The following is a 19,424-nucleotide window of genomic DNA, read 5'->3' on the forward strand; positions in this document are numbered from 1 at the left end:
TTCTTATTTTGTCTCCCTCTCAATCTTTCACTTTCCACTCTTTTCTCATCATCAGTAAATCATTGGTAATGACGCTCATGTGCAATTTCCTAGATTTTCTCTCACCCTTACACCTCACTTGAATACTAACATGTTCATTTAAATAATCATCACCTTCATCTCTCTGCTTAAAACGTCTCTCTTTCTTCCTCATTCGTTTCACTGATGGACGTTCAGATAAAGTATGAGAGACCAGGGCTGGTTGGGACACTTTACATTCTTTGTTGAATCTCTCGTGGAATAATCATTAAAGGAACAGTTCACCCAAAAATAAAAGTAGTATAATACTATAAATAGTATTTTCTTGTAAAACATACTACAATAATCTTTTATTTAGTTCAAAATCATTTTTATAGTATACATTAATCAGTTTTGGATATTAAGCACATTAAGTGTATTTTGACAGACTGATTACTGTATGTCCATTAGTAAAATGCTACTTTACTCTAATTAGTAAATTGAATGTGTGTTGGGTCAGATTGTGTGCATCGTTAATAAATGAAGTGCAAATGTCAGTTATCTAGCAGGAAAGCTTGAATATGCAGGTACTGCAAAAGTATAAAGCCACATTCAGCCCTAAATAACTCAGTCAAAATGATCAGAGAGAAACGAGCAGACAAGTGACAGTGTGTCTGCAACTGTGTAGGTGCTATAGGCAGACAAGAAGAGACAGCAGGTTAAAATTATAATGACAGCGAAACCCATCTGAATCATCAATCTGAAAATCACACCCATTCTGTCTCCAGCTCTTTTCCTCCTACACATGCACAAAAATACTTTCACAATGATTCACACACATGCAAGATCCCAATTTTACATATTTTTCATATAAAACTTTTTAACAAAAGATACATTAAAACAAAAAAATAAACATGTCCATAGATAGTTAATGTGAACTACAACACAGCTGCGGTTACTCTGCTAAGACACCTCTTTGAACTAAAAGTGATGAAGAGAGGTGAAGCATTGTTTTCTAGAATGAGAAAACAGCCAGTCTGCCTTGATTCTCACACTAGTAAACAGCGCCACCATGTGTAGCCTACAGACTGCTGCTCTATCCACACAATACAACAATAACACACACACACACACACACACACACACAGTCTGGTTCACTAGGGACTACTCGTAGGCGTAATGGTTTTTATACCTGTACAAACTGTATCTTCTCTCTCCCTGCACCTAAACCTACTCACAGAAAACTTTCTGCATTTTTACAATCTGAAAATGTTTTTTTTTTTTACTTCAGAAATGTAAAAATCTGTTTTTTTTTTTTTTAAATCTATTACAGATTACGTTGGGAACTGTCTGCGTTGCAGGTTATTATAATTAAATAAAACTAAAACTATTAAAAACATTTTTATCACTTGAAATAAAGCTGAAATAAAAATATCTTTATAATTCATATTACTTTTGTCTTTATTTGTGCGTGTGTGTGTGTGGTGCTTTTAACAAAAAAAAGAAAAAAATGGAATAAAAATAAAAACTATATCAGTATATAATTCATTATAAAATAACGCTGCTTTGTCTAATAACTCATGGTGGACGGTTCTAGTCCTGATCAACTATAAAAGTATATTTTAGTAAAAATAATAAGCTAAACTGACAGCAGCCAAAGACTAAACTGTCACATAGCCTACATTAAACAATGCATTGGTGCCTTGATTTTAGTAAATCAGATTTATGATGCATATATAGTTGAGCTTGAGTAATGCTAAAGGATCAGCTAGTTCATGTCAGTCTAATGGATGAGCAGAGGTGAGCTTGAGCCGTTGAGGTGTCAAATATAGAAAGAGCAGAAGGAAAGAGTGAGAAATGAATTCTGAAGATGCTCTACAGGACTGAAGTTACCCACTGATCTCATGGACCATTTATCTTCCTAATGATTCTAACAAGAATAATGTTGAGATCATTTGCTAATTAAATAATAAAATTAAGATATAAGTGTAACTCAGTGTCATGAATCACAATGATATATGCTACAGTCTACAAAGCATGACCTGAATCCCATGAATGCAAGAGCCAAAATACGATTAAATAGTGACCTTCAACATAAATCTCTAGTAACATCAAAATTATGTTATCCATTCTTTATTTCAGAAATAAACATTTACATTTTTTTTTAATTAAAGTCTTGGACACAAAAAAACTGTTTAATATTTTAATTATTGTTGCCCAGGAAAAATTATCAATTTCATTAAACGCATGGTGCCCTTTCGTCCCCAACTGGGGCATGTTGTCACACAGTACAAGGACATTTTCAGAATGGCACTCTTTCAGTTAACCACTGTCAAAAAAAAAAAAGTGTATATATATATATATATATATATATATATATATATGTGTGTGTGTGTGTGTACTAAAAGGGCCCTGATTTAGGACCCAACTTTTAAAATAATAGTATAGTCCTTAAAACCATGCAATGACTTAAAATGTTAAAGTGCCCCTATTATTGGTTATGAAAGTTTCATATTTTGGTTTTGAAAGTCCCCAACAACAGGTTGAAATGCATGCAAGGTCAAAAAAAACTTTCATTGTCTTATAACAGTGGTCACCTACCCATCGATCTCGATGGTCATGATGGTCAAAATATAGCAAGAAAATATAAATATTGAATTCGGATATGGGGTTATGTTAAATTAAAGGGGTCATATGATGCAATTTCCTTTCTCTTCGGAGTGTTACAAGCTGTTCAAATTCCTCCTTTGCTTACCCTTCCAAAAGAGAACACAACTAGAAATCAGTAGTTAAGTTGTATTTACAACACTGTTCCAGAACAGTTCAACCCAAAAATTCAGATGTGTGCAGTGCATTTTACGGAGGACTGTTTCCTGAACCTGGAAAGGCTATAAATAAAGGTTTTGCTTCAATAAAGTGGGGCAATGACAGTCTGGCACTTCTGACTCACAGCCTATAAGCACATTTTGATTTTTAAAGAATTTGCCACTGATAATTCAAACGTGAGTTTTGATCAGTGTACACTAGCGCTTGTTGTTTGACTTTTCTCCGATCACAAATGCAGACATGGTTTTATGTTTACCCGGCACGAAGCAATGCAATGCGTAAAAAGACAGTATAAGTCATTATAATCTGTAATTTTGTCCCCATTGGATGCAACAAATGTGTCGTTTGTAATGGGTTTTATTGTTTTTGTCTCATTGCGGAGTGACACAGCATCACAGTATGACAAGGGGTGTTACATTTCCGTCACAAGCTTGAGGCATTTGGCCAATCAAAGCGCACTAGATAGCTGACCAATCAGAGCGCACCTCGCTTTTTGATGAAAACATTTCAGGATTATTCTCCTTATAATGGACTTCAGCGGCTACTAAATGGTTGAAGGTCAAAATTACAGATTCAGTGCAGCTTCAAAAAGTACATGATAGCAGACAAGGAATAAGGGGACTCATCAAGTGAACCGATCAGTCATTTTCTAAAAAAAAAAAAAAAAAGTTTTATATGCTTTAAAAACAGAAATGCTCCCCTTGCACTACTCTGTGATGCACATCCATGACTTTAGGTAATACATAATAACATTGAAAGGTCCTGCGTGACGTATCCAGAAGTACCGACTCAGTATTTACAAGTCGAACGTGCAAAGACGAAGTCAAAGACCATTTACAAAAATTTGTAATATGTGCTATTGAACATACAACAGCTTTTGAACAGTCCTCCTTCTCCACATTTGTAAACACAGAGTCATTACTTGCACCTACGTCAAGTGTGACCTTTTCATGAAAGATCATTTTCAGAAATCCATAATAGGGGATTGATTTTTAAACAAATCATTAAATCATTATTTGGGCTTATTCGTCTAGATTTATAAACTCTATTCTAGAATTTTGATTTGATTTTATAAATAAAAATAATAAAAATAAAAAAGGTAATTGTGACTTTTCTTTTGGCTTTTTTCTTTCAATTGCCAGTTTATCTTTATCTCTCACAATTCTGATTTATTTCTTGCAATTGCCAGTTTATATGTCACAATTCTGTTTTTTTTTCTTTTCTGTTTTTCCCCCACCCCACAGTTCTGATTTGTTTTTCTTTCATTAGCCAGTTTATACCTCGCACATAAGTTTTTTTTCAAGTTCTCATGGCAGAAACGGGCATCCACACTTCCTCACGCTTTCCCCATGTATGCTGGAGCTGGACAGGTTTTTTTCTTCTTCACCATTCAATCAAACTCAACTAAAAATCGACGTCTTGTAAAGAAATATATATGTAGACACAAAACGACTACACCATTCATTTCACAAAACAATTCCAGTCCGTTCTGTGGTACTGTGTCTTTAAGTGATTTCTGAAGGTAAGTCGGGAGGCAGGAGGGGTGCACGAGACGGCTGCGCGCGTCCGCTCCCGTGTGTGGACTCTCCAAAAAATGTATTAAGAATTGCAAAAGCTGGATTACACTGGAAGATAAACACAACAGCCGTTCATCAGTCGTAAGGTGAGCCTCATCCCTTTATCTGTCGCGTGAATGCAGCGGGGTCTCACCTCTGTGATGTTTTTCGTTAGAGGGACACAATACAAAGAGGGTTTTACAAAATGAACCGGCGAGAAGTGAAGAGGCCCCGCGAGCATCTAAGCGCTTATATCTCATGGCGAACTTCAGCTTTGCTCCTTTTCTTGCTACATTTTAGGATGCTGTTTCATTAAATGTCGCATATAAACGCACGACCACCGAACTTTACTCGAACAGACCCTCTTTTGACACTAAAATAGTGTAAACACGGCCGGTGACACCATGGCCGGCAGGCGGAAGACGCGGGTTCCTCTACGGTGTCTCTTAGCTCCACTCCCCGCTCGCGAGTGCAGGCAGAGCCGCGAGCTTCGGGCAGGGACAGCCCGGTGCGCCGGTGAGACGGAGCTCTGATGGCAGATTGCAAAAGCACACAAAAAACACTACTTTCTCGCATTGAAGTGCAGGGAGATACAATGTCTCCATTTTTGCGGGAGTTTCATTGTGGCATCATAGTGGAGGGAGTTATTTTGTCATAACTCCGAGGAGTAATTGTCTCCGAGGAGATGAAGCGTTGAAGGCGGCGGAGGGGCCTCGGTTACGGCTCGGGTCTGGGTGCATGTAGCCTACACGCAGCCTTAAAATTAGCAATGGGACTCGATATGAGTATAGCCATATTTTTCTGGTGTATAAATAAAATCATTCCAATAATTGGTTCTAATTGTGTATCAGATAAAAAAAAACTACTAAATACTAAAATGCACGTATATAATTTAATTTAATAATTTATATAAAACGCCACTTAATCAAAACTCATATTTTTGAACACGTTGGCATATGAACAACTGGTCAGTAACTACACTAAGCCCCAAGTACAGTTCAACACACTGGCAGTCCTTGGCTAATTAGAAGTAAAGAAAGTAATAATTCACAGTTCAGTGAGTCAGAGTCATTCAGCAAACTCTGCAAATCACAAATGATTCACTAAAAGAATCGGTCCATACAAGTCATTCGTTCGAGGCTCGTACCTCGGACTGCAGTGGTCGCTCTATGTGTCAAATTGTCTTAACAGCTCTTTTGTAGAAAGTGTGACTATTGGTAATAATAATATTATAATAGGCCTATACCATAATAAGGGTGTATAATATAATAATTTACAGAACATGGGATTTATGCTATTTAGTAGGCCTGTGTTGTTTATGAATGGCCCTACATTTTGAATATCGCCCCCAGATCCTCTTTGACTGATGATGATGATGATGATGATGCATTTTTTAAAAATGAATCGAAGTTGGCTTATCTTTTTTTCAAAACTCTCTGATGTTTTAAGGGAGTTTTTATTCTACCAAGTGACTGATTACTTAGTGTGGTCAAAAAATAGTTACAGAATTAAATGGTTAATTGTGTTTTTTTTTGCATTTAGCATTGTTTATTCTGTTCTCTGTGACCCAGCCATGACCTTTATTTGAGTCGCGGTCCTGCTCATTTGCCTCGGTTTGGTAGCCAAACCATAATTTTTGTACCAGGCTTTAGGAGCCCATAATAGGGAAGATTTGGGAATGTTGTAACATCTGCTTGCTTTAATGTCAATAACACAGTTGTTTTTTTGTTTTTGTTTTTAATTGGTCTTTTAAATAATTTCCCCCCAAATGTGTGCTAACTAATTAAAAAAACAATAATAGAATGTGTTTGACACTCACAAATGTTAAATGTGGGCTTATACACTATCCGATTCCCAAGGTTGTTACAACCACTCCTGTTTAAATTTTGAGCAAATATGCATATTAGATTAAACAAGAGAATCTTCTGATGATACTAGTTCTGTCATTTGACTTTCAATAACCTGATCGCAATCAAATTATAATCTATTAGTGATATGAAATTTTTTTTATCTACTAAATTGTTGTTTCATCCCTGTAGATAATTTCTGTGTGGTTAAATCAACAATTTTACATCTCTCATTGGTCCTGCCTACCATTAAAACTTTTTGAAAAATTAAACCGTGTCAATTTAAAATGTGATATTCTAAACACTGCTTTAGAATTAATTTTATTGATGTTGTTGTTGTAATTAAGAGTTCTCTTTCTTCAATTTTAGAATGTAAACAAGATCACAGGTGGAGTTTTCCCATGCACCTACATCCCCTCCATTCTGACCTTCTAGAATGTTCCTGAAGACAGTTCCTCCGGTGGTGGCTATTCACTCAGAATGGAGGTCCAATAAGAGCTGCAGCCTGCCTCTCTTTTTCAATGACAGTGCCTCCGACAGCGACCTTGTCTCTGTTAGCAGCACCCCCATCCCACAGACGATCCAGATGATTATAGAGAGCCTTCACAGCACCCAGTCTTCGGACATGAGCGAAAACGGGAAGACCGAAAAAGGTCAAATGAGACTCATGGACACGTCTGCGAGATCCCGGCGAACAGGGGCAGACACTAAGTTACAGACCACCAGACCAGATACTGGCGATGATTCGGACAGTGACGATTCTGTGGACAGAGGCATTGAGGAGGCCATTCAGGAGTATTTGAAGGAGAAGGTGGACCACAAGCGCAAAGGGGATCCGATGACAAGTTCGACCCCAGCGCCCAAGCTTCAGCGGAGGAAACCAACTGTCCCCGATGCTGCTAAACAACCCACACATTCCAGTAGTGCTAAGGTGCTAACTGCTAGCAATCATATACAGAGGGCCTTGAGTGGGACGCAGCCCCTAAAAAAGAAAGTCAAGAAGAAGCTAAGCAAAGAAAATCCCTTTAAGAAAGCAGACACAAGTAAAGTTTTGCCTGTAAAAAGTCTTCCCCCTCCCAAATCTAAGAAAGGATCTTCGTCATCTTCAGAGATGGACAGATCTCCACCTCGTCTTGTCATTAAAGAGGAAGAGGAAAGGCTTGATTCAAGCAGTGATGATGGAATTGAAGAGGAGATTCAGAGATTCCAGCAGGAGAAAAAAGAAAAACAGGAAGGTGAAAAAGATGCCCTGAGATCTTCACGACAAAGGGAGGACTCTGAATCAAGTAGCGATGAAGGTATTGAGGAAGCCATCCGTCGCTTTCAGGAAGAAAAACACAAGCAGACGAAAAAGAAAAATCCTCTCAAACCTGCTCAACTTGTGCCTGCGCAACGTAGCAGATCAGCCATCACTTCTCCCGAATGCATGGGCACTCAGTCATTCAAAGCACTGTCCAAGAAAAGCAAGACCAAGAAGTCTAATCTCCCTACACCACTGGGTGTAAGCCACTTTTTGAACAAGTGTACATCCCAGGGCTCTAAAGTCAAAGAATGTGCACCACCCCTTTTAAACCCAAAACCAACCCACACTGAACATCAGATCCATTCCAGTCTCACGGTCAACACTGCTGAGCTTATGTGTGCTGAAGCCATTCTAGATATCTCTAAAACTGTCATGCCCGAGGTGTTTGAGCCTAACTTAAGCATTGCTAACAGAAATGTGCTTCAGATGCCAACATTCCTCACTGTTGCACCATCTGCGGATAAAAGTGAAGAAAGCTCTGTTGACAGTGAAGATGGAATTGAACAAGAGATAAGAAAATTTTTGGAACATAAAGCAAATATGAACAAAGAGCTTCCAAAAACAGCAGGTGCACCATCGCCAGCTTCAGGAGATCCCACAGCAAGCAAAGAACCAAAGACGAAGATGAAGGAAACCCAGCCGAATAAAGCAGTAAGGCTCTCCCTGTCAAAAAAATGCAAGTTCAAAGAAGAACAAAGCAAACTTTCCAGAGATGCTGAATTAGTTTTGAATGTTAAAGAGGAGCCTCCAGCGACACCTCTGATTCATAGTTACACCACCAGACCAGAGCTTTTAACTACTCCCACTGTCACATCCCATTCAAGTAGTCTAGCTACCATGAATTCCCCACCTCATAAGGGTGCAGATAGTAGTGCACTCAAAGACAAAAGTTTGTCCAGCCCCAAGACTGTGATTGGCTCAGAGAGAAACGACAGCAGTGACAAAAGCAGCTCCCTGGACAGTGATGAGGATCTAGATGCTGCAATTAAAGACTTGCTTAAGACAAAGAAAAAAGTCAAAAAGAAAGTGAGAGACATGAAGGCAAGAAAAAGCATCAGACCTTCCGAAGAATCAACTTTGGATGCTGTGAAAAAACAAAAACCTTTAACAGACCAGAAGAGCATCCCACCTTGCAAGCTTGTTAAGTCTGGCATCTTGAAAGGTAGCAAAGAGACACTGAATGTTCAGACTAAAAATGACAAGGGTGATAAAAGCAAAGCAGTAAAAGGCAAATCAGAAATTCAGAACGTTTTTCTAAAATCTAAAAGCCATGCACAAGCTGACAAGGTGACTGGGAATGGTGGGGATCCCAAGCCCCAAGATGTGGACATACCTTCCAGTCCGCATGCAGATGACAATGACAGTTCTGTGGACAGCGATGATAGCATTGAGCAAGAGATCAGGAGATTTCTAGCTGAAAGAGCCAAGGAGTCTGCACCTCTTGCTGCAAACACCAAACAAGAGGAGGGGGCCGTAGACTCCTTGACCTCACCTGCAGAGTCTGATTTTAAACCAGAACCTCAAACGATTCTAAGTGAAACTCCAGTTTCTGCTTCAGCATCAACTTCTGAAATGCAAACAGAATCCATAGGCATATCTGTGAGATCCACAGATGCACCTGCAGAACTCAACAAAGGACCAGTCCTGACACCAGGCAGCTCTTGCATTATGGGTATTAAGAGGACCAAAAGTCAAAAATGTGAGATTTCGACTCCAAAGAGCGGCGGCTCCCAGACAGGGAAGGACACTCCAACAAGTCATACCATCGAACCCAACTCCTTCACTACGCCCTCTGTTAGCTCAGAGATGCTCCGATCATCGGGTCATCAACACCAGAACCTATTCCTGATGAGACCCGTTAACAGCAGTATGAGCAACGTCAAGGAACTTTCCTCGGCAGACACGAATGACCTTGCCATCAGCCACCAGAGTAGATATGCCACTAGGATACCTTTGAAGGAAGTAATTAGTTCTCTTTGTCCCTCGACTATCTCAAAACCTCAAATTAGGTCCCCTGCTGTCACCACTGGTGACCTCTCGTCCTCGACGCCCCCTAGGGGCAGGACAGAGAGACTTTACTTGCAAAACCGCCTGAAAATTGACAGACCCCTCTCAGATAGACCACACTTATCCCCTGCCACCTCGCACCTGTGCCAGCCCTCACCTGTACCGCATGACCACCAGCAAGGCAGTGTAATCCAGTTACAACTGGATCAAACTGCTTTCCCAACACCCTTAGCAAAGACAAACCACCTGCAGGTCAGCCAGATTGAGGCAATTGAGTCCACTGCAAGTTTAGGAGAAAGACAAAGGGAAGGAGGAAGTGTTAGCAAGGAAGAGAAAAAGCAGGAAGATGAGGAAGAGAAATGTGTTGATGAGATAGATGTAGAGTCAGATGAGGAAAGGAAAGATCAGGGAAAAAAAGACAGGAGGAAGCAGCCCCCTAATCAGTGAGTACCTACCTGTCCTCTCTCCAAACACACACACATCAGTTGAGGGAACATGGTTTCCAAAAGCCCAGTATGTATTCATTCTCTTGTTCCATCTGAGATATGAAAGACTTCTTCATAAAATTGTTAATGTCTTTAATTAGAAAGATTGACAGGTATTTTGGTCATTGGTTTGGGGGGATCTATGGACCCAAAACTGTGATTTGCAGGTATTTTGCAAGATTCCCAACCATACAGCCGAAATATTCCTTCAGGTATAAGCATCAGTTGTTTTATTTTAGCATTAGCCTGACGGACTGCAGCGTCTCATCCTGCATTTCAAAGTTTCTGTCTTTTTGTACTGTGTTATTAAGGTTCCAAGGGACGTCACTTAAGAATCTTTGAGTGTACCACATCCTTTTTTTGTATGTTTGTACATTTATAAATATATTTAAAAGCAGACATGATGTCATGAAAAGAGATTAAACTTTGTTTTGTATTGTTTTTGTGTTGTATTTTCTCTGCAGCAGCTGCTGCATTTCTGAATGGATCCTGGTTTACAAACTTTGCTTTTTGAGAAATTATCATTTGAGACTGCGAAAAGTAATTGTAATTAAAAACGAAGGTTTATGAGTTTACATGTTAAATAGTTCCCAGGTTAAAATATTTAAAAGTCTTTTTTGTTCTGCAACAAATTCCAAAAGTTAAATACAACCATGACAATTGCATCTTTAAGTACTTAATTGTATGAAGAACTGCAGAATGTAAAGGGAATGAAAACGCTTTTGTTTGCATCAATGCATACTAAGTTGTTACTCGTTCACAATGGTTCAGCATCATCATTTAGACCCTTGATCTCTGAGAAGATGATCTGAGTCACCTTTGGGTAATGTTCCTGAGGTTTCTAATTGAGGAAAATCTCCTCATTTCAACAGTGAATGGCTAAGATGGGCCTCATTTGTAAAAAAAAAACCAAAAAAAAAACAAGCAGAATGAATTTCCATAAAGTAGTTCCCAAAGTCTTTTTTTGTGTAAATTGTTCCATTCTATTCAGCATGACAGTCTACGCAAGAATAGTTTAATGAATGATTTTTCAAGAAATTTGTTCTGCTGGTTTCATAAATGAGGCACTTTATGTATTTATAAAGAATGTGTATGAAAAGCATCCATTTACTTTGTATTAAAATTTTACAGAAAAACTCCAGTAGCAGTTAATGTATCCTTTATGCAATTTACAACAAGCATATTTTTTCATGATGTTCCCTCTTAACACATTTTATGTACTTGGGAATTCTTTATATCCTTGTCATATCCAGGTTTTTTTTTGTACAACTACAACATTCAAAGATTTATATCAGACTGCATATTTCAAGGATGAAACATTTTCTTTCAGTGTCTCAAAATTCAGTCATCTTTCCCTTGTTGCACATTTTTGCATACTTTATCAAATCGCATTTTTCATATCACACCAGTCCCTCCCTCTCATCCCTCTCTTTGCACCTGTTTCTTGGTTCCTGTTTCTGTTGCTTATTATATGTGTTTCCTATGTGAAAAGAATGTTATTTATTTTTGTTTATTGAAGAGAAGAAAGTAATGACTCGTGCTGACTATGCTGGGCATTGCCAGCTTTCATAAATATTTTGCAAAAAATAAAAAAGGAATTTTTAGTCCCCTGCTCTGCACAGAGAAACAAAACTCAAACTGTATCTCTGAAGATGTATAATAAAAACTGACTTTGAGACACAAGGCTGTATGGTTCTTACACTCCAAATTCAAAAGCAGCTAGAGGTACATAAAAAGAATGTATTAAAAATTCATGCATTTACTTGCACACACACTGATGTAATAGATCTGATACATTTTGTGCATGTATATATAGCCTAACTCTTGAGTGAGTTTTTGAGTTTGTGTGCACTGTATGTTGTAGAGCAGCAAAACAGTCAAACGAAGGCTACAGTTTAGTTTGAACAGGTAAATATACTAATTCTGCTCACTTAAATCACACTTGGTATAGAACAACGGCTTAGGTTACAGATGTTTATATAAAACGTATCTAGATCATTTCTGGTTGTTAAGCATTAGTGGAACATTAGTTCATAATGTTTTGTTTTATTACAGATAAACTGAAGCCACTGGAAATTAGAATGAAAAGGGGCTTCACGTGTTCATGAGAATATTATAATATGAAGTATATTTAAAATAATTAGTTCGTTTTACTTTTCCAATTACTAATTTTATCGAGCGTTCTTTATTCATGTTATTTAAATGGTTCAATGCAGTAAATTGTCACCGGTTCATTCAATAAAGTTTTGGTTCGTTTAAAATAACTGGGTCATTGTGGTACTTGTAGTTCGTGAGTTGTGTGATGCAACGGTTCTATCAGTCTAAAGCACTGTATTACCCACAATCCTGTGCACTCTTCCTTACACTCATGTGTAACGGAAACATGGCAGCGGGCGTCTTAAGTGGAGGTGAAATAAAACGTGTTTTTATTAATTGTTAATTTAATTCAGTGTATTTCATTATGTAAACCATATTATAATAACAATCAACAACATAATATAACGTCTTGCAATGATATAAAACATTACACGTAAAGTCGTGTTTTTACAATGACTTTCTAAGCAGTTTTGCAAACGTCTTTGGACAAAAATGTATGTACCGTTTAATAAATGAATTGAATGTGATTGGTTTCAGTAAGGCAGGTTCTCCGGGGCCCTCGGTGGCTCTCTGCGGTGTTCTCGTGTCACGGAAAAACATTCAGCTCCGCAGCAGCTGTAGTCAAATCAGCGCCAGACACCGGTGAGTTTGTCCAGAGATATGATCATTAAATAATTATGACACATTCATACAGAATATATGAAACCCAGCGACCTAGAGATATAGTTTCTGTCAGTTTATAGTCTGTAAAAGGGATTTTAACTTGGATTTTGGAGGGTCCGTGTGAAATGATGAGAGGAAAAAGGTATATTATAGGTAAATATATATATAAAATTATATTTAAATAAATGTAAATATTGTTAAAATAAACTATATACAATATCATTAATACATAAAACAGTGCAGTACTCTATAGTACATAAAAACCTAATTTAGAACATAAATCATATTTGGGATCTGTGACATCAAAAAGATTTTAAAAACCCTGGTATATAAACATTTTGATAGCTCTTTATCTGTGTCATAATATGTCAGCAATCATTGTTTAATAACAATTTGTTGTTTAACTGTATTTACATAAAGGAATACAGGTGTTTCATAAAGAATCAGCTTGCTTATAGAATTATTCTTCTTAATTTGGTATGTAGACTTCAATGTAAATACAGTATGTGCTTGATATGTGTTGTTTTTTTCTGTAAAGCAGTAAAAATTTTGTAAAAGCACTATATAAAAGCTTGATCTTTATGACGAGATTGTAACATAAAACTAATCATTCATAGCTCATATTTGCTTCTCTATGTTTGTGTCGCCTGTTTAGCTGTCACAGAGAAGATCCTGAACTTCCCACTCACTCAGCCAGATTATTTCCACTTGTCTGAGCTCTTCACTATGAAGGACCTGTTTGAAGCCCGTGTCCATCTTGGACACAAGAAAGGCTGCCGGCATAGGTGGGTCATTGACATTAAAGTGCTCGCAGTGTGAAATTATGTAATTATTATCAATAATTGTAATAATATTAAAAAAATCTTATAATGATACTTTTTATTGTTATTTTTTGTATTTAATTTATTTGTAACTGTGTATATGCATATAATTGAGAAACTTTTGTACTTGTATATCTATAAATATATATATATAGAGAGAGAGAGAGAGAGAGAGAGAGAGTAATGGTTTGAAAACATGATTTAAAAAGTTTTTATTGAAGTCTCTTCTGCCCATCAAGGCTGCATTTATTTCATCAAAAATACAGTAAAATTGTGAAATATTATTACAGTTTTAAATAAATATTTTCTATTTGAATATGTTTAAAAATGTAGTTTATTTCTGTGACCAAAGCTGTATTTTCAGCACCATTACTCCAGTCTTCAGTGTCACATGATCCTTCAGAAAACATTCTAATATGCTGATTATTGGTGCACAGTTATTAATAATGGTTATTATTATTATTATTAACTTTTATTTGTTGCTATATATATATAAATATATATATATATATAGATATATATATATATATATAGTAGGGGTGTAACGGTTCACAAAATTCACGGTTCGGTTCGATACAATACACTGGTGTCACGGTTCGGTACGGTTCGGTACGTTTTAGATACAGCAAAAAGAAAAAATTAGCAGATAAATTTCCTTGATTTTTATAAAAATGTTTTATTTATTAAAACTAACAAAGTATTTTTTTTTTTTTTTACATTGAACAATGATGGAGCTATTCTTTACCCATCTTCTATGGTGTTTTCTTAGCAGCATACTGTATAAAACAAAAACAGCTCCTTATAAAAAAAAAATGTTATATTAATTATGAACAAATACAAAGATGTAACTTTTTATATGGAACTCTATAACTCTTTATATTGAGTGTGTTTTTACCGAGCGCCAACCTCCCACTCTCTCTCGTGAGGCCAATAAGGAAGTGACTAAAACTGCAATTCATCGACTGGCCGCTTGAGGCTGGCTGCAAAAGGGAGTCAGTCCCATAGACTCCCCATGTTAAAATGCCCAAATTTACAGTAGGAAAAAACATGTTTACAGCCTGGTTCAAAAAATGCTTTTGGTCTAAATAGCTCATTTTGCCCTTCATGACAACTGTGAGGGGGGTGAATTTTTTTATACCTCATCCGTTTAAATTATTTTAAGACTTAAAGTTCTGCATAATTAAGGGCGTGGCCACTTGAGTGACAGGGAGATTGCTGCTGCTGACACTGCCGTCGCGCTAGGTGAACTAGCTCCCGCCTTTTTGCCCATTTTCGATTGTCCGGGAGAGTCGCGCGGTGACGCGCTGCCAAGATGGCGACGGCCTGGTCTACACACTTTAGGCTTCAAAAACTCTCTTCAGTAGTCTACGGGTGACGTCACGGACACTACGTCCATATTTTTATACAGTCTATGGTTTTTACTCAATTGGTTCTCTATAGGGCTTATGTTTTTTGGAACAAAGCAGGAATTACGATCTGTCTGAAATGAGCTCGTGAAGGAATATTGTAACGGGGCTCAATTACATTAAGCATGTTCTTAAAACCTACGTTTTCCACTACAGCACAGTTACTCATTGCGCGGCTCGCGAGCCGCATGCGGCTCGTCAAGCTATAACTGGCGGCTCGCATAGTAGCTTACAGCTATCACACTGCCACTTGCCTGCAGAGCATGTGAGGCGGGAGCGAGCGGGAAGCGAGCGGGCGGATCTTGGACAGAGCGCAGAGCGGCAATTTCAAAAGGACGGTGGACGGAGCGTCGCATTTCCCGCTCCAATTTCGCTCTGCTCACACCACGAGTCTGAAGCATGCTCATTCAAGCCTGACCCTGAATCCATTAGTCTTGCACAGTCATCAACAGTAGACTATTTTCAAGCAAAACTCGGCTCAATAATGGAGTTCAAAAAGTAAAATGAGAATTCATACAGGTGTAGCCTATCAATATAAGTCGCTCCGGAGTAGCCTATAAGGCGAATCAGTCAAAAAATGCGCCATGAAGAAGAAATAACATATAGGCCTAGCCTCGCACTGGACTATAAGTCGCATTTATTTAGAAATGTATAAATAAATAAAAAATCTTATGGACGGGACAGTTCTCCATTACTGACGTGAGCGCTCTGACAGCGGCACTAAGACTGCTTTAAAACTTTCACTGAGACCTCAAACAGAAAGCACAAAGCCTGTCTTTAAATTTGATTTCGTTTTGTATTAATTGTATCTTAATTTTAATCAAGGTTTCATCAACCAATTGTCTGGATTTAATAAGAAGTAAATAGAAAATAGATAACCACGATACGAAGGAGCCGGTGTGAACCTGGAGTTTGTCTCATGAATGAACCGAAACTCAGCGTATAGCCTACTTGCCTCACAGACCCGACAAATAGGCTATATATAAAGCTTGAAATGTCTACTTTTAAACAAAACAATTCAAAACGAAAGAAAACAGACTGCTCTCCCTCCCGTATGAAATGTGCATTTCTCTCAGGCGCGTTCACTACTGCGAAGATCACGAGTCAGCATCTTTCTAGACGACAGACATAAAAAAAAATTAAATGTCTTCTGCTATATTTTACATATTCATAATCATTAATTTTGCCGGTTCGTTTAGGTGCCCTTAAATGTTACATGAATGCATCAGCACTGAAAACATAGAGATTTTTTTTTTCTTTTGGGGGCATTTTGTTTGACATGCATGCCAGCTTTCGCTCATCCCACTATTAAAGTAAATCTGTTCTTAAACGAAAATGTATTGGCCGTGTTATTTCTTTTTTGTGGGATGTCCAATTTATATGTAGAAATGCACATTTGCAAAGGTGACTTAGTATGTTGTCGTAAAAGTGGCTCGCCTTTTGATTTTGGTCTGCCAATGTGGCTCTTGTGAAAAAAATAGTGAGGATCACTGCACTACAGAGTAAGGCGCTCGCTCACTCAGTACGCGCTGAAGGCTCGTTGCACAATGGCTAATGCGTTTAACAGACCAGAAATAGAAGATCCTCCAATAACCAACAGGTCTGGTGTTTGGGTGCACTTTGGATTCCCTGTTAAACGCATTGGCCATTTTGCAACGAGCCTTCAGCCTGTATTGCTGAGTGAGCGAGCGCCTGACTGAGTAGCCTAACATAAACATATAAGTTGGTGTTTTTTTCTTCTTCGGGGGTGTCAGGGGCGTTGCCTGTTACGTTGTTTGGGTTATTGGGCTACCTTGTTGAACGCATATCATTATATTTCACAATTTTTTTTATTTTCCAAATATAATTAATTAGTCCAACGAAACGTTCGGTCCATAATGCGTACCGCGTACCGAACCGAAAGCCTCGTACCGAACGGTTCAATACGAATACGCGTATCGTTACACCCTTAATATATATATATATATATATATATATACAGAAATCAGTTTTTTTATGACCTCATATTTATTTACATGCATATTCCTGAATGCTAAATTGTGTTTCTGTCTCTAGGCTGATGGAGCCATATCTGTTTGGTTCTCGTCTGGATACAGACATCATTGATCTGGAGCAGACAGCAGAACTCCTCCAGCAGGCGCTGAACTTCACGGCTCATGTGGCGTACCGCGGCGGCATCATCCTGTTCGTCAGCCGCAGGCGGCAGTTCGGTCACCTGATAGAGACGACGGCGCGAGAGTGCGGGGAATACGCTCACACACGCTACTGGAAGGGCGGCCTGCTCACCAACGCTCCCATCCAGTACAGCCCTGGCATCCGGCTGCCGGACCTCATCATTTTCTTTTCCACGCTCAATAACGTCTTCCAGCAGCACGTCGGCATCCGAGACGCGGCCAAAATGAATATTCCCACAGTCGGGATTGTGGACTCTAATTGTAACCCCAGCCTCATCGCATACCCAGTACCCGGCAACGATGATACTCCTGTGGCCATGGAGATGTACTGCCGGCTGTTTAAAATGACCATTAATAGAGCAAAGGACAAGAGGAGGCAGATGGAGCTTCTAAAGGGTATTTCAGCCTCAGTATGAAGCAGGTCAATGAGAGTTTGTGTATGTGTATGTGTGTGTGGGTGTGGGTGTGGGGGTGTGTGTGTGTGTGTGTGTGTGTGTCTGTTGTCCTCGCATAGAAAGTTCAGTGGAAATATGTAACTGCAGTTAAAATTCAGATGTATTATTGTGATTAAAGTTCAGTATCTAAAATCTTAAAACACATGTGACAATCCTAGAACTATGGAAGCCCATTTTCACCTTGGAATAAAAAAGGTAATTGCAACTTTATATCTCACATTTGTGACCTTTTTTTCTTTTCTTTTATTAGAATTTTATGATATAAAATATAAAAGTTATATAAAAGAAATATAAAAGTTTCCTGTTAATGTTCCTGACGTTCAATAAAAAAAGCTAATCACTCCTTTTTATCTCACAATTCAGACTTTTCTTCTCAGAATTATGCTTATATCTTGCTAATCTGATTTTTTTTTCTCACAATCTTGAGATAAAAGTCTTGTGAAACATAAACTCAGAATTGTGAGGCAGGGTAAAATTGTGTAAGAAGAAAACAGAACTGAGAATCTGTATTGCTTTTTAGTATATTTTCAATTTTTTCTTATGTGTACCCAATAAAGTTATACAAATCCATAATACAGTTTTTATTTTAGGTGCTTATGTACATAAATGTCAAGTTTGCAAATTTCTTTCAGAGGCTTTACTTTTTTTTTTTAAATCCGCCTTTTCTGGTCCAGCAGGTTGCCGTAGTTCTACTTTATAAATATCTTTAGCCACTCCTCTTGACTGGGTTTGTTCTTTGAGAACAACAACTACAATTACATATACAGTATCTTTATTAGTACTGTATAAGATCATGTGTATTATGATACTTAGTAATCTTATTAGGTTTTCGTATAGCGTGGTGTAAAATATTATTGACGATGCAATAATCACAGTAAAGTATGGTTGATTGTTATACAGTATTCAGAGACAACGTTGTCACCTTCAGCTTAAAACTTCAGCCTGTAGTTTAAACGCCAAAACGTTGCTCTGCAGTGCAAACAACCTGAAATCTGCACTTCAGATCTCAAAATATCCAACGGAGCTGTCGTGTTTAAGTACTGTGGGTTATTTTTTATTCTTGCACACAGGAACGCTGAATGCTGCCTTTTGAATTGACGTAGCGCGGGTTGCAGTAGCGTGCTCGTGTCAGTAGGGGGCGTCACCATGTCACCATGACTGTCACTCGCTGGAAAGAGCCACACTAAACCTCAGCAGATTCATCATTGACCATATTTATAAAGACTTTGCCTTATTGTGGAAGGATGTTATTTTTTGCTTTTATAAAAGTCTAAGTAAAGAAAAAACGTACTTCATTATAAATTTATTAATACTTTTGGCAAAATTTCACATTCATATATGTAAATTCAGCTCTAAAAAACCTTGTTTTGTACTTTTTATCCATGAAGTTGAACATTATATTAATCTGATTTCTGGCTCAAACAACAAAAAGGCTGTTAAAACTATCAACATATGGTCCTCTTTCACTTTGTAAGCTTCCCCTGGCTATTTTATTTTATTTGATTTTCTGTTTACCTCTGTGTTTTTTGTATGTTATGTATATTATGGCCAATCACATGTGATTTGTACCCTTTTTGCAATAAAAATAAATAAATAAATAAATAAAAAAAAGAGCCACACTGACCATAGATATACATAATAAAGGCCTTTATTATGTATGTCTATGACACTGACCCCTCTCTAGTTAGGGGTCTAAATTACAAAAATGAAAAGAAAAGAAAAACCCCAAGGAAATAAATATATAATTACGCTTTAATTCCACTACAGATCCTGAATGAAGAACTCCT

At 37.8% G+C, this 19,424-nt stretch overlaps 2 protein-coding genes across 2 annotated transcripts; both read left to right on the forward strand.

Moving 5' to 3' along the window:
• Nucleotides 1–4,367: 4,367 nt before the first annotated feature.
• On the forward strand, nt 4,368–10,462 carry LOC132130157 (protein phosphatase 1 regulatory subunit 26-like). The gene is made up of 2 exons (XM_059541826.1): nt 4,368–4,486; nt 6,596–10,462. The coding sequence occupies exon 2, from the start codon at nt 6,663–6,665 to the stop codon at nt 9,981–9,983; it is 3,321 nt and encodes a 1,106-aa protein (XP_059397809.1). The 5' UTR covers nt 4,368–4,486; nt 6,596–6,662; the 3' UTR covers nt 9,984–10,462.
• Nucleotides 10,463–12,366: 1,904 nt separating this feature from the next.
• LOC132130131 (small ribosomal subunit protein uS2m-like) lies at nt 12,367–17,621 on the forward strand. The gene is made up of 4 exons (XM_059541794.1): nt 12,367–12,429; nt 12,656–12,760; nt 13,437–13,566; nt 17,064–17,621. The coding sequence occupies exons 1-4, from the start codon at nt 12,390–12,392 to the stop codon at nt 17,596–17,598; spliced, it is 810 nt and encodes a 269-aa protein (XP_059397777.1). The 5' UTR covers nt 12,367–12,389; the 3' UTR covers nt 17,599–17,621.
• Nucleotides 17,622–19,424: the final 1,803 nt, after the last annotated feature.

This window comes from Carassius carassius, chromosome 47 (assembly GCF_963082965.1).
Source record: "Carassius carassius chromosome 47, fCarCar2.1, whole genome shotgun sequence".
Lineage (NCBI taxonomy): Eukaryota > Metazoa > Chordata > Actinopteri > Cypriniformes > Cyprinidae > Carassius > Carassius carassius.

What these genes read in the sequence shown, in the direction of transcription:
- LOC132130157 (XM_059541826.1), top strand. Translation starts at nt 6,663, where the DNA reads ATGTTCCTGAAGACAGTTCCTCCGGTGGTGGCTATTCACTCAGAATGG.
- LOC132130131 (XM_059541794.1), top strand. Translation starts at nt 12,390, where the DNA reads ATGTGTAACGGAAACATGGCAGCGGGCGTCTTAAGTGGAG. An exon ending in CAAATCAGCGCCAGACACCG is followed by an intron (nt 12,761 to 13,436) that starts GTGAGTTTGTCC and finishes TCGCCTGTTTAG; the next exon opens with CTGTCACAGAGAAGATCCTG. An exon ending in AAGAAAGGCTGCCGGCATAG is followed by an intron (nt 13,567 to 17,063) that starts GTGGGTCATTGA and finishes TTCTGTCTCTAG; the next exon opens with GCTGATGGAGCCATATCTGT.